The 24,838-nt window shown below is 33.2% G+C and overlaps 1 protein-coding gene across 2 annotated transcripts; it reads right to left on the bottom strand.

Moving 5' to 3' along the window:
* Positions 1-1,513: 1,513 nt before the first annotated feature.
* Positions 1,514-5,862, bottom strand: LOC107950173 (U-box domain-containing protein 13). 2 transcript variants are annotated; one of them, XM_041090304.1, is made up of 5 exons: positions 5,342-5,499; positions 4,285-4,401; positions 3,973-4,074; positions 3,431-3,889; positions 1,514-2,997 (listed from the first exon to the last, which is right to left on the bottom strand). In XM_041090304.1, the coding sequence occupies exons 3-5, from the start codon at positions 3,994-3,996 to the stop codon at positions 1,861-1,863; spliced, it is 1,620 nt and encodes a 539-aa protein (XP_040946238.1). In that variant the 5' UTR covers positions 3,997-4,074; positions 4,285-4,401; positions 5,342-5,499; the 3' UTR covers positions 1,514-1,860. The 2 variants fall into 2 exon arrangements, with proteins under 2 accessions (XP_040946238.1, XP_016740450.2); XM_016884961.2 differs by lacking the exon at positions 3,973-4,074 and having other exon boundaries at positions 5,342-5,862.
* Positions 5,863-24,838: the final 18,976 nt, after the last annotated feature.

Genomic DNA, 24,838 nt, shown 5'->3' with positions numbered 1-24,838 from the left:
ATGTTGTTGATTGAGTTTGTATCACAAGTTAAATCGAGAACAACTTAAAGATTGATGACAACACCATAATAAACAATTGTATTCATTTTGTATTCTTAATTTGATGTATTTATGCGTGTTAAATTTTGTTTTGTTCACAATTTAATCTACATTTTTTCCATTTTAATATCGTATATATAACTATTAATTAGTTTCAAAATACACCTCTGTGTTCTAAATACGTGGTTTCCATACGTATATGCATGTGATAGAACTTTTAGTATTAATAATGTTGTTGAGTGAGATGATTCCACAAATTAATTCGACACCAACTTAGAATTCATAATAAATAATTTTATTTATTTAGATTCTTAATATGATGTATTTATACGTTTAAATTTCATTTTACTCGCAATTTAATCTTTTTTTTTATTTTAACATCGTTCATATTTCATGAGTTACTATTAATTAGTTTCAAACTATATTTTACATTATTTATTGTACGCTAGTTTTAAATATAAATCTCTATTTTAAATATGTGGTACGCATATAATAGAGTTTTTTTAGTATATATATAATGTGGGTTTATATATAGGCATGGATATGAATTTAGGAGTTAGTTCACTTTGGTACAGTAAGGTTTGCCGTTTTTAATATTAATTTTATGTTTTGGACTCTTGGATATATTTTGATAAAAAGAGTTTTATTTTATTGTTTTTAGATATCATTTTATAAAGTTTTATTCATAAATATTTCTAAAAAATAAAAATTAACTAATAACTTTAATATAGTAATTTTTTAAAACATAATATAAAATTTTTAAATTATTTGTATTATTTTAAATATTAAATATTTATTTTTATATTATAAAAATTAAAATTAATAAAATTTAAATTTAAATTAATTTAAATAACAATAATTTTTTAATTTATATTTCGTAAACCGTCAAAACAACTCAAATGGATATAAATACGATACGATCATATCAAGTTGAGAATTATCAATTATAAATTTATAACTATCAATCATGAAACCGCCTAAGAAAGGTGGTCCATTTGTTAATGTAGTTTAGGAAGGGGAGGTCAAGGCCAGTGCCACCCATGACCCACCACTCAAAAATGAGATGAACTGGTTCTAAATTTGTTTCACTCAGGCCCACCAAAACCGCCCAAACCCACCTCCCAAATCCCACTTTGATTTTTTTGGATTTTTATGGCCTCTGTCACCATATTGCCACTTGACAAATTGGGTGTATGGTGATTACTTATCAGTTCATTAACCAATTTCGCAAACATAAATTATTGAAAATTTCAAGTATATATGTAATCATTACCATTTTAAATTATCCTCAACGAGTCGATTCAACCACAAGTGAAAGTGGTAAAATCTCATGTTCAATTCTTCAATTTTTGACAAAAAAAAAATCAGTTAATATCAATTTCGGATTCAAATTTATGGAGTTCACTGATACTTGTTGGGCCGATAACATATCCCCTTTTAAGCCTTTACATATCACTAGTAACTTTGTAAAAGAAAAAAAAAAGTTTGATTGCAATACAAGAAACATCACTCTAAAAAATCTGAGGATGATTACAGTCGTGCAATGTTACAATGGTACAAATTTACATACATGTTAAGCACAAACTCGGACCTTTTCTTTCCTTCTGCGCTCTTTTTTTCTTTACAAACTTCGATAGTTCTGTGAATGATGTATTCTTCCACACAAACAAATGAATAACTTAGGGTTCAGATAGGTGATCTTCCACCATGAAGCAAAGCCGCCTCCTTTAAATACGTAGAATGGAACAAGGTGACCAAAACAAACATAAAATTAAGGCAAAATGATACTCGGCCATCAACAGCATTTGGCACAGGAGGCAGTCATGGCTGCTGAGCACGAGACTGAGATAGGGACTGCTCTGCTTGGGCCTCAGCTTGGGACTGTGACCGCTTTTGCTGCTCAACAAATCTGCTTAAGCGTTGGAGCAGTTGAGCAGCTTTCCGCTTGCCCCTATCCGTACCATTTTGTGCCAAGTCCACCAAATGACCCATCACGCCTAGTTCCTCGGCGTCTGCTAGATGTTGTTGGTCTCCGGCACAAAGGTGCACCAAAACAGCAGCCGCATTCTCTTTGTTCCTCGGCAATCCATTTCCAATAAAATCTACCAAAACTGGCATAGCCTTTGCTGCTCCAATGGCAGACTTTGCTTCAGGATGGCTAGCAAGAATTGCAAGTATGGCCAATGCCTCATCCACCATTCCGCCTCCAGGTTCTGTCAGCAAACGCATTAACGTAGGTATAACTCCAGCTCTCACAGTTTTTCCTTTGTTCCCTTGGTAAATGCACAAGTTGAAGAGTGCTGTTGCTGCATCCTTTTTGCCCCTTTGTGTGCCTTCACTTAGCAGTGTCACTAGTGGAGGGATTGCTCCCGAGGCGCCAATTGCCACCTTATTTTCATCCACTACCGAAAGGCTGAAGAGGGTAGCTGCTGCATTTTCTCTAGCTTCCATGCTCCCCTTCTTAAGCACCTGGACAATACCAGGAACTGCACCGGAGGATATGATACTTCCTTTGTTATCTTCACAAATAGAAAGGTTAAGAAGTGCTGTTACAGCATGTTCTTGGGTGCGTGAGTCAGGTGTTGAAAGGATTTTTACAAGGAGAGGTATAGCCCCCGCTTCAGCAATGGCTACACGGTTATCTGCATTGCGTTTAGCAAGGAGACGGATTTCACCTGCAGCCGTTCTTTGGTCTTCAGGATTGCTGGATGAGAGCTTACAGAGGAGAATTTGAATCTTGGTAAGTTCAGCAGGTGAGCAGGCAAATTTGGTTTTACTGGGCTGAGAACTACTCGGCCTTTTGGGTGGGTCAATGCCATTTGTCTCGCACCATTGAGCTATTAAACTACGCAATACATAATTGGGAGTAAGAGCAGGGTTACTAAGAGTCTGTTGTGTCTTCGGACATGTTCGATGCCCTTGCTCCAGCCATTTCTCAATGCAAGATCGTTCATAAGTCTACAGAAGAGAGTAATGAAACCTGTTAAAAAACATAGCCTGAAGATAATCGTAAACAAGACTTCAGCCTCTGCATACATGTGCGATTGTGCATAAAATGTATCAAAAAACACTTCTTATAAACATCTTTCACTTAGCATCCAACCTGTGTGCCAACCTCAAGTTTACCTATTCCAAACAAATTTAAATAGAGAATCACTTTATGACTAGGAGCATTTTCAGAACAAACATTTCACCAAATAACATAATGACAAAACAATGCGATAAGATACAACAAGTGAGGTCAATGACCAAACAAATATATCAAGCAAAATTGAAAAATTAAAGCAATTTAATAATTATATGAGGGACAGGTGGTTTTCAAGACTGAAGTGATGATTAAAAACAAAAGAAATCCCAGTTATCATGAACAAGAAATCTGAAACAAATATACCTGCCCTGTTGAAACAATGACGGGATCTTTCATCAGCTCAAGGGATATTGGACAGCGGAAATCATCTGGTATAACTGGGGCCTTGTGATTTCCAACAGCGGTTGTTTGCGCACTGCTGCTACTAGGAGGAAGATTCTTTTCTCTTGCAGGAGCATCCAAGTTAGGATTTTCCGTCTGTACAAAATCCTTGATTTCCTTCAATAAGTTTGACATCTTCTCAAATATTGCCCCGGGATCTCCACCACTGGCAGAAACCATCTCATGTAGAGCTAGAGATTCTTGCATAAGTTCAGCTATTCCCACCAACTGTAACTTCTCAGCCAATCTCCTTAGTACCTCAGGATCTGCTTCTGCATCATTGTTCTTGTTGTAGAGTGACAATAGATCCTCATACAGCTCAACATCAGGTACATCAACCCTCCCTTTAGCTCTCCTGAACTGAGCTAGAACAAGCTCAACCTAAATATGGAAATACTATACATGTAAACCTTTTTCACCCCTTCAAAAAATAATTATGTAATGAACATAAAGTAGCTTTGGACCTTTGGTGCTCTCAAACTCTTCATTAGATTGTTTTGAGAAAAGAATCAATGTATATTTTGGTTGCTCTCTTTAGTCTGTGTGCTTTTATATATCCCTACAATCTTTGGTATCTCAAATCATATGAAACTCAAGAAAAAGTTAATTAATCATGATCACAGTGATTACTTGACAGAACTATATTCCACGTCGAATATGACTATGTTTCAAATAATCATCTTTGGGTAACACATAGCAAAGGGCCTAATACAATATAGAAAGAGAAGAGGTAATCTGTAATTCTTCCAGATATATGTCTAGCAATAGATCTTTACCTGTTCCTTAACTTCTTCTAGGATGTCAAGATTCTCATGGGAAATTCTACTCAAAGCCTGCTCCAATCGAGCTGTCACTTCATGAAATTTATGCATAATCTGCTTCCTCTCTAGAACCTGCAAGTATAAGGAAAAAAGTTCATCAGTCAACAGCAAAGCATCCATACCATAAACCATGCGCATCCATGGCTTAGCAGCCACTTGGAACGCCCTTCTTTACTGCCAAGCTCGAAGTGAGTGGCATAAGGTGGACGTTGTTTGTCAACCACAACAGTAAAACATCAAAATCAATGTCTGTGACAAACCAACACAATTGTTGACAAAGCAATACACAGAAGGAATGCAATGTAACAAATTCAAATAAGGAAGGCCATACATAGGGGATTCCAAGCAAAATTGAACCCCCCACCCCACGGGGAAACCCCAACCTCAAGTTGTAAGAAAGGAAACATATAATTCACAATACTGCTGATTTCAAGAAAATCCACAGCAAAACCGATGAAGTGTAATCACCGGAGCAGAAGTGCTCTGAAAAATATCATCAAGGCCAAAAACTTCAGAACCATTCACAGAGGGTACTAGTAACCACCACATCCCTCTCTATCCTCAACTCCTCCATCCCCTCCTCTAATTTGTACAACTTATATAAAAGAAAATTAATGGAGGCAGAATTGATCTTGTAATACCTAACAAGAGACGAGGAACGAGAATTACAAAAGAAATTCTTTCATAATAGTTATCTGAAGATGCAAAAGAATAGGTTGGAGTGGTTTTTTCAGTTCTAAATATTAATTAAAGAAAAAAAAGGAACCACATCTATTTGCTTTTTTAATTAAAGAAGTGCAGCACTAAATATCATACGAAAATTTTATACTCCATTCATCTTTCACTAGATTAAACTAAATTTAGTATAATATTTATCAGTTACTTCCAAATATTCACTGCGATAAATATTCTGATATGTCCACGCACTTAACAAGCTAAGTTTCCTCCACTTTCTCAGCAGCCAAACAGATCCAAAAGAAAAAAAATAAAATGAATATATATACTCACACACCAGGTAAATCTTGCTGCCTTCACTTCCGAATATAAGCAACTCCTTAGCCGAAACCAGAGCTTCTTTCAACGATACCAAAGCTTTAACCGTTTCTTCAGGGATTTGCTCTTTGATTTCTCTAATCTCCTCGAACATTGGCGTCAACAGCTTCAGTCTCCTAGCGAGGTTGCAATACTCCTTCTTCACGGCGCAACTGTAGTCGCCGATCGAAGCTATTTGGTTCACCGCTTCGATCAAGCCCTGCACCAGAGCTCCTTTCTCTTCTTCCATTCCGTAAACCAGATCTCGTCAAAATCTGCCGTTTTCAAAAACAAGATTTTGATTTCGATGGAAGGTTGAGCTTGAAGTTTTTCCAAAGCTAAAATGATGAAAAACTCATCTCCATTACAGAGAAAAGATTGAAAGGAAGTTTTATTTGCAGAAAGACTGCTGAAGACTTTTTCTTCCCCCGGACCGGATCTGTTTCTGCTCTATTGTGTATGATCCTAAGGTCAATTTTTTTATAAAGTCCTTCTTCTCTTCACCCATTTAACCCTTCAACTTTATGTTTAATATATTAATGTGAAATTTTGAAATAAAAAATATTTATTTTATTTAAATAAAAATATTTATTTAATTTATTAAAAAATCTTAATATTGTACTGAACATAAATTTAATAAAAAATTAATAATTTTAATAATCGAATTTACTTCCTTGAATTTAAAAATAGAGAAACTAAAATACTAAAAGAAAAAAGTAACAGGAACCTTACATAGAATTTTACTTACGATTCTACATGCCAGGTTCGGCTCGGCTCAGCCGGCTTCATAGACTGTCTAGCAGTCAGTAAAATGTAGTTTAAGCAGTCCCTTTTTTTCAGAAAAAAATTGAATATTTCATAGAAATTTTTAATATTTTACCTGCGCCAAAATTTAGGGCTGGCCCATTTCGGATAGTGTAATGTTTTGTGTTAGTAATTTTCAATGTGGTCCTAGATTTAGGATACGGTCCAATTCTAAAAAAGTCCTTGTATGATGTATTTTTTGTGAATTTCATCTTTTTACAGTAATTTGATCATTTTAAATTTCTTTATTGTGTTTTCAGTTTTGAAATAAAATACCTTTTGTTAATTCTATTAAATAATTTGATGCAAGTGATGACATGATATATATTTGTCTTTTTCTGGTATTATTTTATGAATATTTTGCACATTTAAGAAAAAAAACTTATAATAGTTATCTAATTGTTAAAAAAAATGTCAATGTGGTATATGTTACATTACCATTGTTTAAAAAATATCGAATTATTTGACACAATTTCAAAGGAAAAATTAGCTTTGATATTGAAATTCACATTTCAAAAAATATAAAGACTAATAATTTATAATAGTGAGACTAAATCTTCCAAAAATGCCTAATATAAAAACCTTCCATGCAATTTTGCCTTTAGGAACCATGTATGATCATATTTTATTGTTCTAAATAATGTGTGTTTGTTTTTACTAATAGTTTCTCTTCTTTTTTCATTCATACGTTAAAGTTTTAATCGGTCAGACGGTAATTATATTGAGTATCAATTATGAGATATTTAAATTAGTGGTAACCTCTTCAATGTTAGATTTTTTATCTAAATAATATAAAAATGGTATGCCATCCCCATTATTTACAAAAATGGTATTTCGTGAGTGGTGGAGAGTGGTGGGGAAGCAGCACCACCCTCGTTTTTTCAGTCCAATCATTAGTTTGTTAGTAAAAAAAGGAAATTAAAGATTGAGGGTTTAAATAAGCGGCACTGATTTATACAAATATGACATACAAAAACCTGTATTTTTGGAGTCTGGATGGTGCGTCAGCAGCATTGGTTGGGTTATGGGGTGCCTACCTTTTCTTCCTTTTCTATCTTCTCTAAAAAAATTGAACCCTAAAAAACTAATTGTTGTTATCTCTTTTTTTTTAGCCTCTTCTTTCTCTTCTATCTTCTCTTATCTTCTTTCTTTTTTTTTTACGGTCTCCTTCCTCTCTTCTCTATTCTCTCCTCTCTTTTTTTTTTACAATCAGCACAATATTAAGTTTTTACAACCCCTAAAACCATGGTTATAAGCTCCATAACTCGTGAAACTCCAAACTCATATAACATGTGAAACTCTGAAACACTGTATGACCAGTCAAATTGTCAGATCGGTGCCACCTGTCAAAAAGGCACCACCCAACCGCTACAGACTGTCAAGCAAGCACCACCCAAACCCCCCAAATACAGGTATTTGTGTTTTGTACCCGTATAAACCAGTACCGCCTGTCCTAAACCCTCAATACTTAAAAACTTTTTTACTAGCAGACTAATAATTGGGCTAAAAAAACAAGAGCAGTGTCGCGTCTTCACCACCCACAACATACCATAAATAATGTGGGTGGCATACCATTTTAGTATTTATTTTTTATTTTTATATTATGTAGATAAAAAAAAGGCTCAATATTATTTTTTATTCACAATATTTAACAACATAGAAAATTAGTCACTAAATTTGTTCTTGAGAAATTAAATATATACAGGAGATGTTATTTAAGAAATATGAAGCTTACACAGATACAATTCACGTGTTAATATTAAATTATAAGGTTGGTGCAGAATTGTTGAATCTAAAAGATGTTTTTTATTAAAATCTAATCAAATCATGAATATTCTTTTTCATAGCTGACACATATTTGGATTTCTTTTATACTCATTTTGTGTAAGTAAAGCTTATGTGGATTGCAATAATATTTTTCACATTTTATTTTTATTAATATAAAATCTAAATTTATTATAAAAAGATATAAATATTAAATATGCTTTTTTATATGTACAATTTTAAATTCACACTCACATAAATTTTCACATAAATATAATCTAGAACTCAATTTCACGACCTTAAAAATAGAGTGAATATTGTTGACTAATAAATCAAATGTTGGGATTTTTTAAATTTTTTTATCATTTTTATTACAAATAAACAAATAACAAAAGCATCTACAAAAGTAAATAGTAAAATTTATGTTTAAATTTATTGAATCAAAAACTAAATGGATAATAATAATAATAATAATAATAATAATTAGATACACTAGCATAGAACTAAAAAAAAAAAAAAGCTTTGCAAGTGACTTTAAAAAATTGATGTGCTTTGGTTCGATTGGTAAAAATTTAAGATTTTTTATTTTGAATATTTACGTTCGAGATTCATCATGCGCAATTAAAATGTATGGGTCTCCGAATCCCACCATGAGTTGTTGCTATGTGTGGTTTTAGTTAGTTAGTAGTTTGGATTGATCAAACTCTTAATTTGTGCTATAATAATTTGATTCTTTGTTCCATTTCTTAATTTGTTTATTTTGTAACAGTTTGGTTTTATACAAACCGATTACTTAAACATGTATTTATATTTATATTTTGATTGTTCTCTACTTATAAGCTTAAAAAGAACAAAGGAAAAAAATTGTCATATTCCTTTTTAATTCCAAAGATATTATTAAACTTGTTATTTTTTTTAATTCCAAAGATATTATTAAACTTAGTAGTTAAGAAAAAAGAATAAAGTAATACTTAATCCCTAAATTTGATATTTTTTATTTTTTTTAGTTTACATTAGTTTCAAAACTTGACAGCTTTTTTTTTTCTAATTTGGTCTCTTATTTAGATTCTATTAAGGTATAATGACGTAACACTTTTATATTTTATCATATCATCATCTTATTTTTTAAAAATTAAAATTTTTATAAAAAAATTAAAAAAATTCAAGTAATAATGTGATACAATCTTAAATGTTACGTCATCATATTTTATCAAATTAAAAAATTATAAATAAAATTGGATAAATAATGGGAATTCAAAGATTAAATGTTGATTTATAAAAAGGAATAGATGTAATAATATTGACCATAGGTGTTAGGTGGAGTCCCAACATGTGGGCGATGGTGGTCAAAAGAGGTAGTTGACTTACTTTGAATATTAAAAAATAATTTTAAAAAGTGATAAAAGAGTTAAACTGTTAGAAGACATGGCACTAAGAATAAAAAAGCAAAAGATAAACATATTAGCCAAAGAAATAAAATTTCTTATCTATAAAGTAATCCTATTTGGACACGTTCAAAAAGCGTAGTTATTTTTTTTTAAAAATATTTCCTCCTTATTTTTTTTATTTCACCAAAGCAATCCCTAACAAATCCAACGTCTGTTTAATTAATATAAATTAATTTGACTTGATCGTAATCTTCAATTCAAAATTGGAGCCACCTTTTAAAATTAATGATTGCATTTGGTAGGGTTTAATTTATAAACATTTATATATTTTTATGTCTATTTTTCTGTTGATGTTTTTATTTTATCATTGTATTCAACATTTATTGGTATAAATACTTATACTTTAACTTCATGTTTAGGAAAGCAAAGATAAATTTTGGTTGAAATAATAAACTCGAGATTTTGGGTTGTTAAATGTTTATAATCGAATTTCACTTTTGTAAAATTGAGGTTATTTATTTATTATTACTAACACCTATAAATAATAAACGACAAAACTCAAATGTAACATGAAGTTATTAGTTAAGTGGTCTCTCTAGATTAACCATAAAAAGCAATTCACTTGATTTAAAGTCAGGGAGTTGCCTGATTTGAAAGGGTTACCTCACTTGATACTATTGATCACGATATATAGATCATGTTCTTTATCAATACTTGTCTCATGTATGTTCAGCATATGGACTATTGTTGAGTTGCATTCAAATACACGTGCAGAAGGACCCTGTAACGTCCCTAAAATTTTAAGTTCGGGTTTATTAAATTTAGTCATAACTAAGTATCTGCTTTAGTAGTTAAGTGTTCTGAGTAGGTATTTGTGGCTGAGTGTTTGAACCCCTTTGTGAGTGGGGGATATATTTTGTTCGTTCTTTTATTAGTTTGTAGATGAGTTTGCTTTTTAATTAAACTCTTCAAAAGAAAAAAAAATCTATTAGAGGTTGGATAGAATATGGTTTAATTTTCAAGTGATAAGAGGGGTTGTTAGGATTTATTTTTGTTTTAAAAATTCAATTGTATTATTTTGTTTTAGTTTAGATTATCTTAATTTAATTTATTTTTATTTTTGGTTACCCTAAAAATCTATTTCTTTTTCCCATGTTCTTTCTTTCTTTCTGTTTTTCTTGTTCTTTCACCCTTTGTTTTTATTTCATTCATTTTCAAACAAAATTCAATATTTATTTTGGAGACACGAGTGAGACACAGGCTACACCTACTGCTGAGACCGGATCTCAAAGTCGCTCGGCTGAGGATGACGCATTGTCCCAAGCCATGCTGAGGGTTTTAGAGAGGGTCGCTGGACATCATTCTGGTTCTGGGAGCCATGGGTCGGTAACTAAATGACTTTGGTCCAATGGCACGAAATTATTTCAAGGAGTTATAGGAGTCTCCCCATCTATGGCTGAATACTGGTTAGAGGCCACTGAGAGATTGATGAACAATATTGATTGCAGCTCCGAGTAGAAATTGAAGGGTGCAATATCTCTGCTTCGTGACGAGGCGTACCAGTGGTGGTTGACAGTTGAGGAGGACACTTAACCGGAACATATTACATGATATTATTCTAAGAGTGCCTGTTATGAAATTTTAAATTGGAGGTCCTTATATGGTAATTAGACCATTGGTTAATTTGGTAGACAAAAATGGACATGGTTAGGCATGTTTCTAAAGTTTTTCATTGAGGGCATTTTGGTCATTTAGTTATTAAAATGAATTAAAAATAAAATTAAAAGCCAATTTTTGTCCATCTTTAACCCCATGACCGAATTTCACAAGGGGAAACCATGGCTAGGGTTTTTCAAGTTTCCAAGCTCGATTGTAAGTCTGTTCTAGCCCCGTTTTTAATGTTCTTTACGTTTTTTGAATCCCGGTAGCTTAATTTAGCTTATTCTAGCTATAATTTAACCTAGAGTTCATATTTGGAAAAATACTCATAGGTGAAATATGTTTATTTTGATGTTTTATGGTAGAATATGAAGCTATAAATTATGTTAAACAACTTTTGCTAGTCGATTTTAAGTGAAAACGAGTATATTGACATAATCGACAAAAATACCTAATGTTTATAAGTAAGTGTTAGAGTAAGAATTTGATGTTGTCATAAAAGGAAAAAATGTTCAGCATGTTATAAAACATAAGAATAAGAGATGAAGTTTAATTTCCGAGAAAGTATAATTATGTAAAAGTTTATGGGCAAAATCGTAATTTTTTCAAAGTTAGAGTCGAGGACTGTTTTGATGAATGTGGGTATTAAATAAGCTAAATTTTCAATTATAGATCACGAAGAACGAAATTCAGAGCTAGACTAGGGAAAAAAATATTAAGGACTAAAGTGTTAGATTTGATCACATTTTTGTACTAAGGTAAGTTTACGGTAAATAAATGCAATATTTTGATAATTATTATTAATGATGTTATTTTTCAGCAATTATATATTTATTTCATGAAAATATCTAATGTTAACTCAAGTATGAGATGACAGAGAATCAGTGTTAAAAGGCCCCGTTGAAACATGAGGAATGTATTGGATACAAATGTCATGACATTTGGGTAAAGAGGTCCCATGTAAGACCATGTCTGGGACATGGCGTTGGCACCAAGATGAGAGGTCCCATGTAAGACCATGTCTGGGATATGGCGTTGGCACCGAGATTAGAGGTCCCCCGTAAGACCATGTCTGGGACATGGCATGGGCACCGATATGAGAACACCCTATGTAAGACCATGTCTGGGACATGGCTTTGGCATGTTATTATCAGAAAAGACCCAAGTATCCTTATTATTCCAACGTGGCTCAACGGGCTAGTAAACGAATCATGTTAATGAAAGTTCATTTAAAAGCATAAATGGCAAGCTCAAATGAGTTATAAGAGTTAAGAACTTACTATATTATCAATTGATACTCAATGTTTCAGCAGGAGAAGAATAAGTTACGATCATGAGTTAACTAAGTAAACTAGCAAGAGAACGAGAATGAGATTAAATAAAGAGTAAACTAGAGATCTTGAAATTTGAGTTTAATTATTTGTGTTAAATGTTGTTATTTATTTGCTAGTAAACTTACTAAGCTTTATGCTTACTTCTTTTATTTTTCTTTCTCTTATAGTATTGTAAAGCTACTTTCGGGAACTTAAAGACGTCAGAGATCGTCCACACTATCAACGACAACAACTCGGTATTTTAAGATGAACCATGTTTGGGTTATGGCATGTATAGAGACTTAGTTATTTTGAATGTTTGTATTTATGATTTTGCTAAAGAATTATATGTAAGTATTTGATGATGAATGATTGTTAAAATGGCTAAGTATGAAGGTGTTTGTTGTTACAAATGTTTAGGTGATAAATCATGCATAGAAATCATGAAAGAATAAAATTTGCAAAGAAACAGATTTCAAGCAGCAACAGTAACGTGACTTTGAAAAATTACCTAGGATAGTATAAAATGAATTAGAAGGTGAATGATATATAGAATTAAATCCTATTAAGTCTACTTTCATATAAAAATAATGGTGTAGCAAAATGAATTTTATATTTTAAGATATGTGAATTTTAGTGAGACGGGGTCAGAATTATTTTTGGAGTCCTCTATTTTGAGTTTAGAAAATAATTAAAAATTGTACAAAAATGGTTATGAGTTGTAGTTTATATTTCTAGATTCCTTATTGAGTCTATTTTTTGTAGAAATAAGTCAGAATACCATATGAAAATCCTACAATGAGAAAGCTTATTTTTAGTGACAAGAGGTCAGGATAGTCGAGTGGTGAAATAGGTGAGAATTTAACTAATAAATTGTACTAATTGGCTAAACCAAACATTCTAAAAACTTATGGTAAGAAGAAATATGAGCCTAGTTTCAGGGAAAATTTATAGATTTAAATTTTGAATTTCGTAGCTCGAGTTGTAACTAAATTAGTAACTGCTGCGCAGGTGGACAGCTTTGTTGTGAATAGTGAAATTAATTTCAAAAGTAAAATTTTATGCCCCGAATTTTTAAGTTAAGTAATGCCTCGAGCTCGACTCTAGCAACGGTCTCGGGTAAGAGGTGTTACATTTTGTTGGTATCAGATCAGGTTTAGTCGGTTCTCGAAATACTCAGTATGAATAAGAGTCTACCTATACATGCCATACTTATATTTTGATAGTGTGACGACTCCTGACGATTTTAAAATGTTTTCTTTTATAGTTATGGATCCCGAACGAGTTGGCACTGATGAAGTAGAGAGTAATGCGACTACTCCTGCAGAAGGACGGTGCCAGCAGATGTTAATGTTAGTGAAAGGCCCATATCAGTTAGTTAGGGAGGAGGAGCTAGAGAAGTCTTCTTCCAAGCTATGAATGATTGGTTTACCGAGTTCGTTCGTACGAATACGGCTGTGAGACCTCCACCCCCTCATGATTCTCAGGTTCTCCATGTAGCTTCCCCAGCTGTAGGTATAGTTATCAGTGAGAGACCTCCAGTTGATAATATCCGGAAACAATTGGATGAAGAGTTTCGGGCTACCAAAGACAATGATACCGAGAAAGCTAAATTTTGGCTCGAAAATACTATCCGAGTTTTTGAAGAATTATCTTGTACACCTGAAGAATGTATGAAGTGTGTTGTTTCATTTCTCCAAGATCCGTTGGACACCTCTAACATGTAGAACTCAACTTTTGTACTTTTTACAATTTAGTCCTTTTGACTAAATTGAGTGCCCAAACGTCAAAATTTTTGAACGAAATTTTCATGAAATCTTTCCGTGAAATTGTAGGCCATAGAAATATAATAAAAATAAATTTTTCCTTATGAAATTTGTGGTCTCGCATTACAATGCCTTCTAGAGTAAATATATGAGGGTGAGTTATGTGGATGCTCGTAGACGCAAGTTTATGAGCCTTACCTGGGGAGTTAGGATTGTGGCAAAGTATGAGACCAAATTTCTAAGACTAAGTCGTTATGTTCGTGGGATGGTGTCAACTAAATATGATAAGTGGATCCACTTTGAGGAAGGATTGAGAGATGATTTGAGGGTTTTGATAGCTCCATAGAAGGAGAGGGTTTTTGTAGTCTTGGTGGACAATGCGAGAATTGCCAAAGAGGTTAAGTGCATGGAGTGCGAAAATAGGGAGCGTTTGAAGGGTAAGAATAAGAGGGATCCAGAGCACTCTAGTTCTACTCAAAGGCTTAAGAAATGGGATAGATCTTATAGGCCTCCGAGAGTTGAAGTTCCAGTTGCTTCTATTGTGGTTCAGCCGTGTAGGGATTGTAGTAGGCGTCATCTAGGCAAATGTTGGAGGAGATTAAGAGCATGTTTATGATGTGGGTCGATGGAGCAACGCATTAAGGGTTGTCCATAATGTTCCGATCAGATGCAAGCTCCAGCTCTAAGATTTGTTCAGCCTTAGCGGGCAGTTCAGTAACCATCTCGGGGTCGTGGTCTGGCCAGGGGTGGTAATGGTTTGACAGAGGTCAGAGAACACCAGACAAATGTGCTAATCAGACTGAGGCAATGTAGCCTGCATTGGTGTATGTTGCTAATGGTCATGAGGACAGAGACGCTGCAGATGTTATCATTGGTACGCTCTTTATTCATATTGCTCCTTAGTTTGCAATGATAGATATATGATCAACACACTCTTATGTAACTAATTCTATTTCTGTAAACTTGGGGATTTCTATTGAGAGTACTTCTGGAGAGATTACTATACTTAGTCTGTTAGGTCAATCATTTTTAGTTAATAGACTGTATAGGAATGTACTGTTGGAAATACAAGGGGTTGTGTTTTTGGCTAATCTAATAGAGTTACCATTTGGGGAATTCGATCTGATTTTGGGAATAGATTGGCTCATGGAACATTGGGTCAATTTAGACTGTGCTGTTAAGAGGGTGATTTTGATATCTACGGATGACGTAGTAGTGGTTATGATCGGCGTATTAGAGTATGCCCAAAGATCAATCATGAGATGGTTGTAATAACATACTTGATTTATCATGTTTATTAATATAAGGCGTTACCATTATTATTTCAGTTTCTTTTCTGTGTGTATAAATAAACTGTTTTATAATAATATCCTGAGAATAATATGATTATTCTTAAAAGATCCTTAGTCAAGTATTATTGTTGGATAGAACAACGATAATGCATTAAGACTAACATGCAGTTGATTGATGATAAAGAGTTGTCATTGATATGGAATGTCAGAATCGATGCATGAATATGTGTGTTAGAGAACAACATATTGGACTGACCCATTATGAGTATGTTTATTGGATTATTATGTAATTGTCACGACATTACTCATAGTGATTAATATGTATATGATCCTCAGACTTGAGATCATCATAATCCCAACATCGTGAGTAGTATATCTTGATACAGTCAAACGTACACCGTAACTGGTTGTTCTATAAAGGCTGATGTTGGATATACCACAATCGATGTAGAGGGATATGGTTGGTCGATATAGAATAAGTCCCTCCTACATAATGAGAGTAATATCTTAGGCCACTTGATTAAGTGAGACTAGAAATGCATGGTCATGCTCAAATAAGTTTATATGAGATGTCATACTTATTTGTATATCGTAGTCTGCTTAAGATATCAAGAAACATGGAATGGACTATGCAAGTGTGACTATTCCATGACTTGTGTCCAATCCAAAGATAAAGGACTTAAGGATTATTGCATAAAAGGTTAATCATAAAAAGGTTATGTCGAATCATGATCTCTTGTGACTTAGGTAGCAATGATGCATTGCTAGATGCCACTCATTGTTTGTAACATTGGAATCATTCTAGTATTACTGCCAACGTTACAGGAACCTACAGGGTCACACCCTATAGTTGAAATGAACGGAATAAACCATAGTTGGTATTGTTTTTGGGGGTCGCTTGAATTAAATTAATTATAGAATTAATTTAATTCGGTAATCAAATTTCCAACACATTATGTACAAGGCGGTTGTATGCATAATGAGGACTGAATTTGGTTAGCATATGAATTCAAATAAATATATGGTTTACCGAAATTATATTATAATTAATGTAATTATAATTTTTGGTTTAAAATATTATTATATTTATTTAATTCCTAAAAACCCTAAAAAATAAAAGATTTATAAGGATCCCGTTTTTCCTTTGCTTAGGTCTAACAGCCGTCAAAGAAAAAGAAAAAGAAAACACTTTCAAAACTGTTTTGGGGATTTCTTCCGTTCGTAGTCAACTGGGTGGATTACGTAGAGGTTGGAGTCTCGATAGATTACGGCTTGGTTCGATTGTAGATCAGACTACACGTTGTTGGGAAGTTGCTGTCTAATCAGAATAAACATTAGGTAATTTCGTAACCTTTTGCACCCCGATTTATTCCTCACACATGGATCCGTGGTTAAGGTCGCCGATTTTTAAATTTTTCTGCTGCGCCGTAAGGGTGCCGGCGATCCAACATGGCGAGCATCAGGATTACTTATCCAATGTGATCTCTGCTCTTATGGTCGAAAAACCGGTTCGTAAAGGGTGTGAAGCGTATCTGGCTTTTGTGAGTGACTCAGCTTCTTTGGGTTCGTCTGTTAGGGACATTCTAACAATTAAAAGTTTTCAGATATTTTTCTCGATGAGTTACTGGGTTTACCTCCAATTCAAGAGGTTAAGTTTGATATCGAGCTTCTACTGGGTATTGCTTCAGTGTCTATTGCTCCCTACCATATGGCACCAAATGAACTTATGGAGTTAAAGGCTCAGCTTCAGAAACTATTTGACTGAGAGGGTTCATTCGTCTTAGTGTCTTCATGGGGGCACCAGTTTTGTTCGTGAAGAAAAAAGATTGTACTATGAGGGTGTGTATCGATTATCGTCAGTTGAATAAGTTAACGGTAAAGAATAAGTACCCACTTCCGAGGATCGATGATTTGTTTGACCAGTTTTGTGGGGCTTTTGTGTTTTCCAATATAGATCTCCGTTTGAGGTACCATCAACTTAAGGTTAAGGAGGTTGATGTTCATAAGACTGCTTTTAGGATCCGTTATGGGCACTACAAGTTCTTAGTAATGCCTTTTGGTTTGACGAATGCTCCGGTTACATTCATGGATCTTATTGACCTAGTGTTCCAATCGTATTTGGATTAGTTTGTTATAGTTTTCATCGACGACATTTTGGTATACTCTAAGACTGAGGATGATCATGATGAGCATATTAGAGTAGTTCTTTAGATACTCCGTGAGAAACAATTCTATGCTAAGTTGAGCAAATATGAATTTTGGTTGAGGGGGATGACTTTTCTGGGGCATGTAGTTTCTACGGAGGGGATTCGAGTTGATCTTAAGAAATTAAGGTTGTGCTTGAGTGGAAACAACCTAGGAATGTTTTTGAGATATGTAGCTTTCTTGAGCGAGCGAGTTATTATTGAAGGTTTGTCGAGGGGTTTTCACTTATTGCAACTCTTCTGACTAAGTTGTTACATAAGAACGTCCTGTTTGTCTGGATTGATAATGGAACACCCCTTACCTGAGACCATTGCCGGAGTTGAGCATGGGGCGTTACTTGACTTAACTTATTAGTTCGGGGCATAAAAATTTGCTTTTAAAATTTATTTCATTGTTCACCATAATGCTGTGCACCTATGCAGCAGTCACTAATTTAACTATAAACTAAGTTAAAAAACTTGAAATTTAGATCCATAAATTTTTCCTGAAACTAGACTCATATATTATCTTACCATAAAATTTTCAGAATTTTTGGTTTATCCAATTAGTACAGTTTATTCATTAAAGTCTCCCCTATTTCACTGCCTGACGGTTCTGACCTTTATTCACTAAAAATCAATTTTATCATCATATGATTTTCATATGGTGTTCTCACTTATTTCTATAGAAAATAGACCCACTAAGGAATCTGGACATATAAATTATAACTCATAATCATTTTTGTACAATTTTTAATGATTTTTTAAAGTCAGAATAGGGGACTCCAAAAACCATTCTAACCCTGTCTAACCAAAATTCAAATATCTCATAATATAAAAGTCCTTTACCTACACCGTTATTTTTCTATGAAAATAGACTCGATAAGATTTAATTCTATATATCATTCACTCTCTAATTAATTTTATACTATCATTGGTGATTTTTTAAAGTCACATCACTGCTGCTGTCCCAAAACTGTTTCATTGCAAATTTTTACTCTCTTTCATAATTTCTAGGTATAAACTATCACCTAGGCATTCATAACACGACAAATGTTCTTAATTAGCCATTTAAATAGCTAACCATTAGCCATATCATATAAACACACTCAAAATGACTAAGTCTCTATACATGCCATAGCTTCACACGTTTCGAAATCACATAATACCGAGATGTCTGTAGATAGTGTGAGACGAACTCCGACGTCCTTGTGATCCTCGAACTGACTTGGCGATACTATAAAAATAAGAAAAATAAAGAAAGTAAGCATAAAGCTTAGTAAGTTTACAAGTAAATAAATAACAACATTTATCATAAAAAATCATACTCATAAATTTCATCAAACATTAGGATCTTTAGTCGCTTCTTTACTTACTCACTTGTTTACTTACTTGCTTACTTAAATAATTCATAATTATAACTTACTCCTCCCTTGCTGAAATTTCTTTCTTAACTGATAACTGAGATATTCTCAATCCTTATAACTCACATGAATTTATTATTATGCTTTTATCTGAACTTTCATGTAACATGGTTTATTTACTAGCCCGTTGAATCACTTGGAATACTAAGGATACTCGGGTCTCTTGTCTGATAATACATGCCAAAGCTATGTCCCAGACATAGTCTTACATGGGATGTTTTCTGTATTGCCAATGCCATATCCCAGATATGGTCTTACATGGGAGTTCTCATATCGGTGCCCATGCCATGTCCCAGACATGGTCTTACGGGGGACCTCTCATCTCGGTGCCAACGCCATGTCCCAGACATGGTCTTACATGGGACCTCTCATAATCTCAATGATGCCAATGCCATGTCCCAGACATGGTCTTACATGGGATCTCATTCCCTTAATGTCATGACATTTGCATCCGATACATTCTCAATGTTTCAACGGGGCTTTTATCACTGATTCTCTGTTACCTCATACTTAAGTCAACATTAGATATTTTCATGAAATAAATGCATAATTGCTGAAAAAGAACAGCATTAATAATAATTATCAAAATATTACATTTATTTACCGTAAACTTACATCGGTACAAAATATGATCAAATCTAGCACTTTAGTCTTCAACCTTTTTCTTTCCCCGGTCTAACTTTGAATTTCGTTCTTCTTGATCTATAATATCAAATTTAGTTTATTCAATACTCACATTTATCAAAACAGCCCTAGACTCTAACTTTGGCAAAATTATGATTTTGCCCCTAAACTTTTACATATTTACACTTTTGCCTCAAAGCTCGGAAATTAAACTTCATCCCTTATTCTTATGTTTTATGACATGCTGAAAATTTTTCCCTTCTATGGCAACATCAAATTCCCACTCTAACACTTATGAACATTAGGTATTTTTACCGATTATGTCGTTTTACTCGTTTTCACTTAAAATCGCTTAGAAAAAGTTGTTTAACATAATTCCAAGCTTCATATTCTACCATAAGTCATCAAAATAAACATATTTCACCTATTGGTATTTTTCCAAATATGAACCCTAGGTTAAATTATTGCTAGAATAAGCTAAATCAAGTTATCGGGGCTTCTAAAATGTAAAGAACATTAAAAACAGGGTTTGGAATCACTTACTACGGAGCTTGGAAGCTTGAAAACCATAACTATGGCTTCTCCCCTTGTAAAATTCGGCCATGGGGTTGAAGATGAGCACAATTTGCCATCTTTTTCCCTTTTAATTCATTTTAATTACCAAATTACCAAAATACCCCTAATTTAAAAATTTCCTATTTTACTTATCTCATGTCCACTTTTGTTCATAAATTAACCAATGGTCTAATTACCATATAAAGACCTCCAATTTAAAATTTCATAACAATTGGACACCTCTAACATGTAGAACTCAACTTTTGCACTTTTTTACAATTTAGTCCTTTTGACTAAATTGAGTGCCCAAACGTCGAAATTTTTGAACTAAATTTTCATGAAATCATTCCGTGAAATTGTAGTCCATAAAAATATAGTAAAAATAAATTTTTCCTCATCGAATTTGTGGTCCCGAAACCACTGTTTCGACTAGGCCTAAAATCGGGATGTTACAGATAAGCAGCAATCAAGCTTTGAGAAGTTTAAATCTATTTTGACTTAGGCTCCTATTTTTATACAGCCTAAATCTAGGAAGGAATTCATGGTTTACAGTGATGCGTCGCACGTCAGTTTGGGTTGTATTTTGACACAAGACGATAAGGTTGCGGCTTATGTGTCTCGACAGCTTAAGTCACACAAAGGCAATTATCCTATGCACGATCTTGAGTTAGCTGTAGTTGTTTTTGCCTTAAATATTTGGAGATATTATTTGTATGGTGAGAGGTGTGTTATTTACACCGATCATAAGAGTCTCAAGTATCTCCTTACTCAAAAGGAGTTAAACCTTAGGCAACGTAGATGGATTAAGTTGCTTAAGGATTATGACTGTACCATTTAATACCATCTTGATAAAATAACAACATGGTGGGTGCTTATGACACTATCGACAAATAATTGTACGATGTCGCAAAACCCAGATACGTCGACATTGACCTAGGTATCGATACTGACATTGATGACGACATCGGTGTCGGCATTGGTGTTGCTATCAGTGCCAGTATATGCGTCAGCATCTGTGTCGACATCAACATTAGCGTGGGGCGTAGAATGTTAAGAACGAAGATGCCCTAAAAAATGTACCCATGGGAGGTGTAGATATAGGGTGGTGCATAGTGTATTGCTTGTAAAAAAAGTATGGGGTTAGTAAAATAAACAAGAATAAGTGGAGCGAACTGACCGGGATGTGGTATAGGCATCGGTGGCGCTTATTGGGTCGAAGCCAGGGACAAACCCGTCGTGGCACTTTCTCCGAACCTATGCTGCTAGGGCGATCATCGCGGCCTCTTCTGATTAGCCTACTTTTCACCTTTATTGATAGCATATATGGCTTACCGACAACTCTGAATTAGGGCATGTACTCCAAACAGGCCGTCATGTCCAATGAGAATAAGGGTCCGTAGATGGGTAAGAATTTCATCCTATGATCCCAAATGTCGATGTACTCCTTATGGCAATCTTGCCAATTTTTGTCGGTCTTTCCCTAGAGATTCAGCTTGTGAAGTGCTTCAATGTCTCAAGGTGACAGTGAAACTTTTTGCCTCCACCCAAATTGCTACATCACTTAATTTGATTCGTGCATCTCCTCCACCTTCGCATATACTATCAATGGCACTTTCGCATCCCACATATTTCGAATGGCCAAAAATTTCAGCGGGACACATTCTATGATATCCGGATCAACATATGATATCCATTCAAACTACAATGCACAATTGTAAATTTTGTTATATACGAAATTTTAAATTACAAATTATTGCGTAATTATTATAGGTTTGAAAAAAAATCAATAACTAACTTCGACTTTCGAACGTTAATCTAACAATAGTCGGATGTCTTCGAGCTGCTTCGGAAGTCCCACATAACTTGGCCCATGGTTCCACCTATTCAAGCGATATGTTAATTCAAACATATAATAAATAAACAACGTTTACTATATTAACTGCATATTATTATCAAATGATTTTTACCTTATCACCAATGGGAACGTATAAGGGTTGTTCACTTGGGGACGTAGAAATAGTAGCCGCCATCACGCCCATGACTACAGTAGGAGCAGGCAACCACCGATTGACATCTTATTCGGTTCCGTTGCCTGACACAACTCTTAGTACAACGTGACTAACATAACTGATCCTTAACTTAGTAGTCCGCATTTTTTAAAGTCGACTAAGTGTAGTAGCCACCTTATGTGTACCAATTTTTGAGATTTATCGAGCATTAGAATACCCCCGATTAACCTTAAGATTGATTTTCGGGCGTTTTGTTCTTTGACGACGTTGGGTGCGTTTGGAAGAAGATATTTGAACTTGGTTTTCAATTACTTCATATTTATCTGGCCACCTTGAAACTTGTTTGGCACCTTCCCTAAAAATGCCTCGTAAATGTCCTCTTTACCAAAAACGAGCGCTGACCCCGTAACAACTGGCCCATCTACCGGTAAATTGAGTTGTAAAGCTACGTCATCAAGTGTGATTGTACACTCGCTGCATGGAAGATGAAAAGTGTGTATCTCAAGCCTCCATCTTTCCACCAATGCGTTGATCAGTGTAGGATCGAGTTTGCATCCCTTGAGCATACAAGACACATGCAAGAGTCTTACATCTTGCAAGTAACCATGAATTTTGATGTCTGGGCTCTTTGACAAGTTATGCATGAACCCCTCCAAAACACGATCATTCGCTTATTTATATCGACAAAATAAAATAATTTAAAATATTTGAAAAATAAAAAAACTTTAAATTTAACTTAATTGAAAATAATGAAATTTAAAATTTCGTCTTACCATTATAGCTCGAGCGGAGAAATGTGCTTGTCGTCGAAATGAATTAGAGAGCTTGCCATTCGTGAAAGTTTAATTGATATGAATATACGAAGTAATTAAATAAAAATATAGTATTTTTAAACAGAGTGTATAGGAAATTTTTGAACAAAAATTGAGAAATTTGAGAGATTTGAGAGAATTTGGAGTTTAGAGAGAATAAAGAGAGTTGGATTTGAGTGAAAAAAATGAAAAATGACCTGGTATTTATAGGAAAAAAATTACCTTTGACCCTTTTAAATAATTTTACCGTTGCCAGTGTTTAAAAAGCTGTTGGGAAAAATGACCGTTGGAGGAAAGCGCGACGCGTTTTCACACTCTATCAAAAAATGGCCTAAAAGGCCAATTAAAAAAAAGACACATAACCCTAATTTAACCAAAATTTAATTGCAACTCCAATAATAGTTATATGTAATAATTAAAATTTTATAAAAATAAAATTTTTTGATTTAATATAAAGATTAGTCGTCTTTGAGCTAACAATTTTTTTAAATTTGACCTCTAGATTTTTTAAAATCAGATTGGTTTCCAAAGTAGGCATCCATTACACAAATTGATACCTATAATTAACACAGTTAATTTTCTTTAACAATTGACTTACGTGGTCAAATTAAGATGTGACATGTGGATAAACAATAAAACCACACATGTCTTCCTATTTAATTATTCTAAAAAAAAACTTTTTTTAAGGGAATGTAAAAAAGAAACTTAAATTCAATAAAATATGTATAAGTTAAAAAAGCGTTAAACAAATATAAAAATTATAAAATTCAAAAAATTAATATATAATTAAAAACAAAAGTAGAAATAAAAATAGTTAAAATTTCAAAAATATTACAAAAAAATTAAAAAAAATATCAATGCCCATCAATATTGATCAACGTTAGTCAATGTCCAATCAACACTTGGTCAACATTGATGAATGCTCGTCAATTTTTTGAATTTTTATATTTTTTTTTCATTTTTTTGAAATATTTTGACATTTAAACATTTTTCAATTTATTATATTTTCTAAAATTTTAATTATATTTTTATGTTTTTATTTTCTTGAAAATTTCAAAATATTTTTGATTTTTCTTTTTTTGAAAATTTAACTATTTTAATTTTCATTTCTTGAATCATTTATATATTCAAAATTTTTTAAAATTTATATATATATTTAAAATTTTAATTTCTTAAAATAATTAAAGACGAAGACATGTGTTGTTCCTAGGTTATGTTCATGTGTCACCTCATGTTTGGTTATATCATTTAATTATAAAAAACCGACGATGTTAACCATAGGACTAATTTATTTAACAAATGCCAACTTAAAATGATTCAATCATAAATTTAACGATCAAGATAAAAAAAATTATCAAATTCAATGGTCAATCTATATATTAAGCCTAAAAAATTGTAAACCGATTTAAACATTGATTTTTTTAAAAAATTATAAACCGATTTAAACATTGATTTTTTTTCTCAAATTTTGACTTATTATTAAATTTAAATAATTTGCCATTCAATTTATTTATTTAAATTAATATATGGATGGATTCTTAATTCCATCTATTCGACTCCAAGGATAATGCTTGTAATAACAAATTTTGTCAGTAAGAGATGATTATGTCACCTGGGTGGAGGATGTTTGTTGGCTGATTGAGCAAAAAGCAGTAGTACACGTGAACTTGTGCATATCCACCAATTTTGTCCATAATTGAAGGAAAATAGAGGATGTTTTTCCTTGATTTTTAGGTATGATTAATATGAATAATATAAAGAACTAAAGAAACTATTTCAAAAAATTCACAACGTGATAAATTAAATTATTTTATTGTAAAATAGTTTAAATTAAATAATCATTTTTTAAAAAGGATTAAACTTGAAAAATGATCATTTCAATCA

Source organism: Gossypium hirsutum, chromosome D03 (assembly GCF_007990345.1).
Source record: "Gossypium hirsutum isolate 1008001.06 chromosome D03, Gossypium_hirsutum_v2.1, whole genome shotgun sequence".
NCBI classification, from domain to species: Eukaryota; Viridiplantae; Streptophyta; class Magnoliopsida; order Malvales; family Malvaceae; genus Gossypium; species Gossypium hirsutum.
Note: the sequence above shows the minus strand (reverse complement) of the source record. Positions and strands in the feature narration are given on the sequence as shown.

Coding starts and splice junctions, on each gene's coding strand:
- LOC107950173 (XM_016884961.2), bottom strand. CDS start 5,611: ATGGAAGAAGAGAAAGGAGCTCTGGTGCAGGGCTTGATCGAAGCGGTG. Junction 4,402..5,341: donor AAGGCAGCAAGATTTACCTG/GTGTGTGAGTAT, acceptor TTATACTTGCAG/GTTCTAGAGAGGAAGCAGAT. Junction 2,998..3,430: donor TCATTGTTTCAACAGGGCAG/GTATATTTGTTT, acceptor TCTCTTCTGTAG/ACTTATGAACGATCTTGCAT.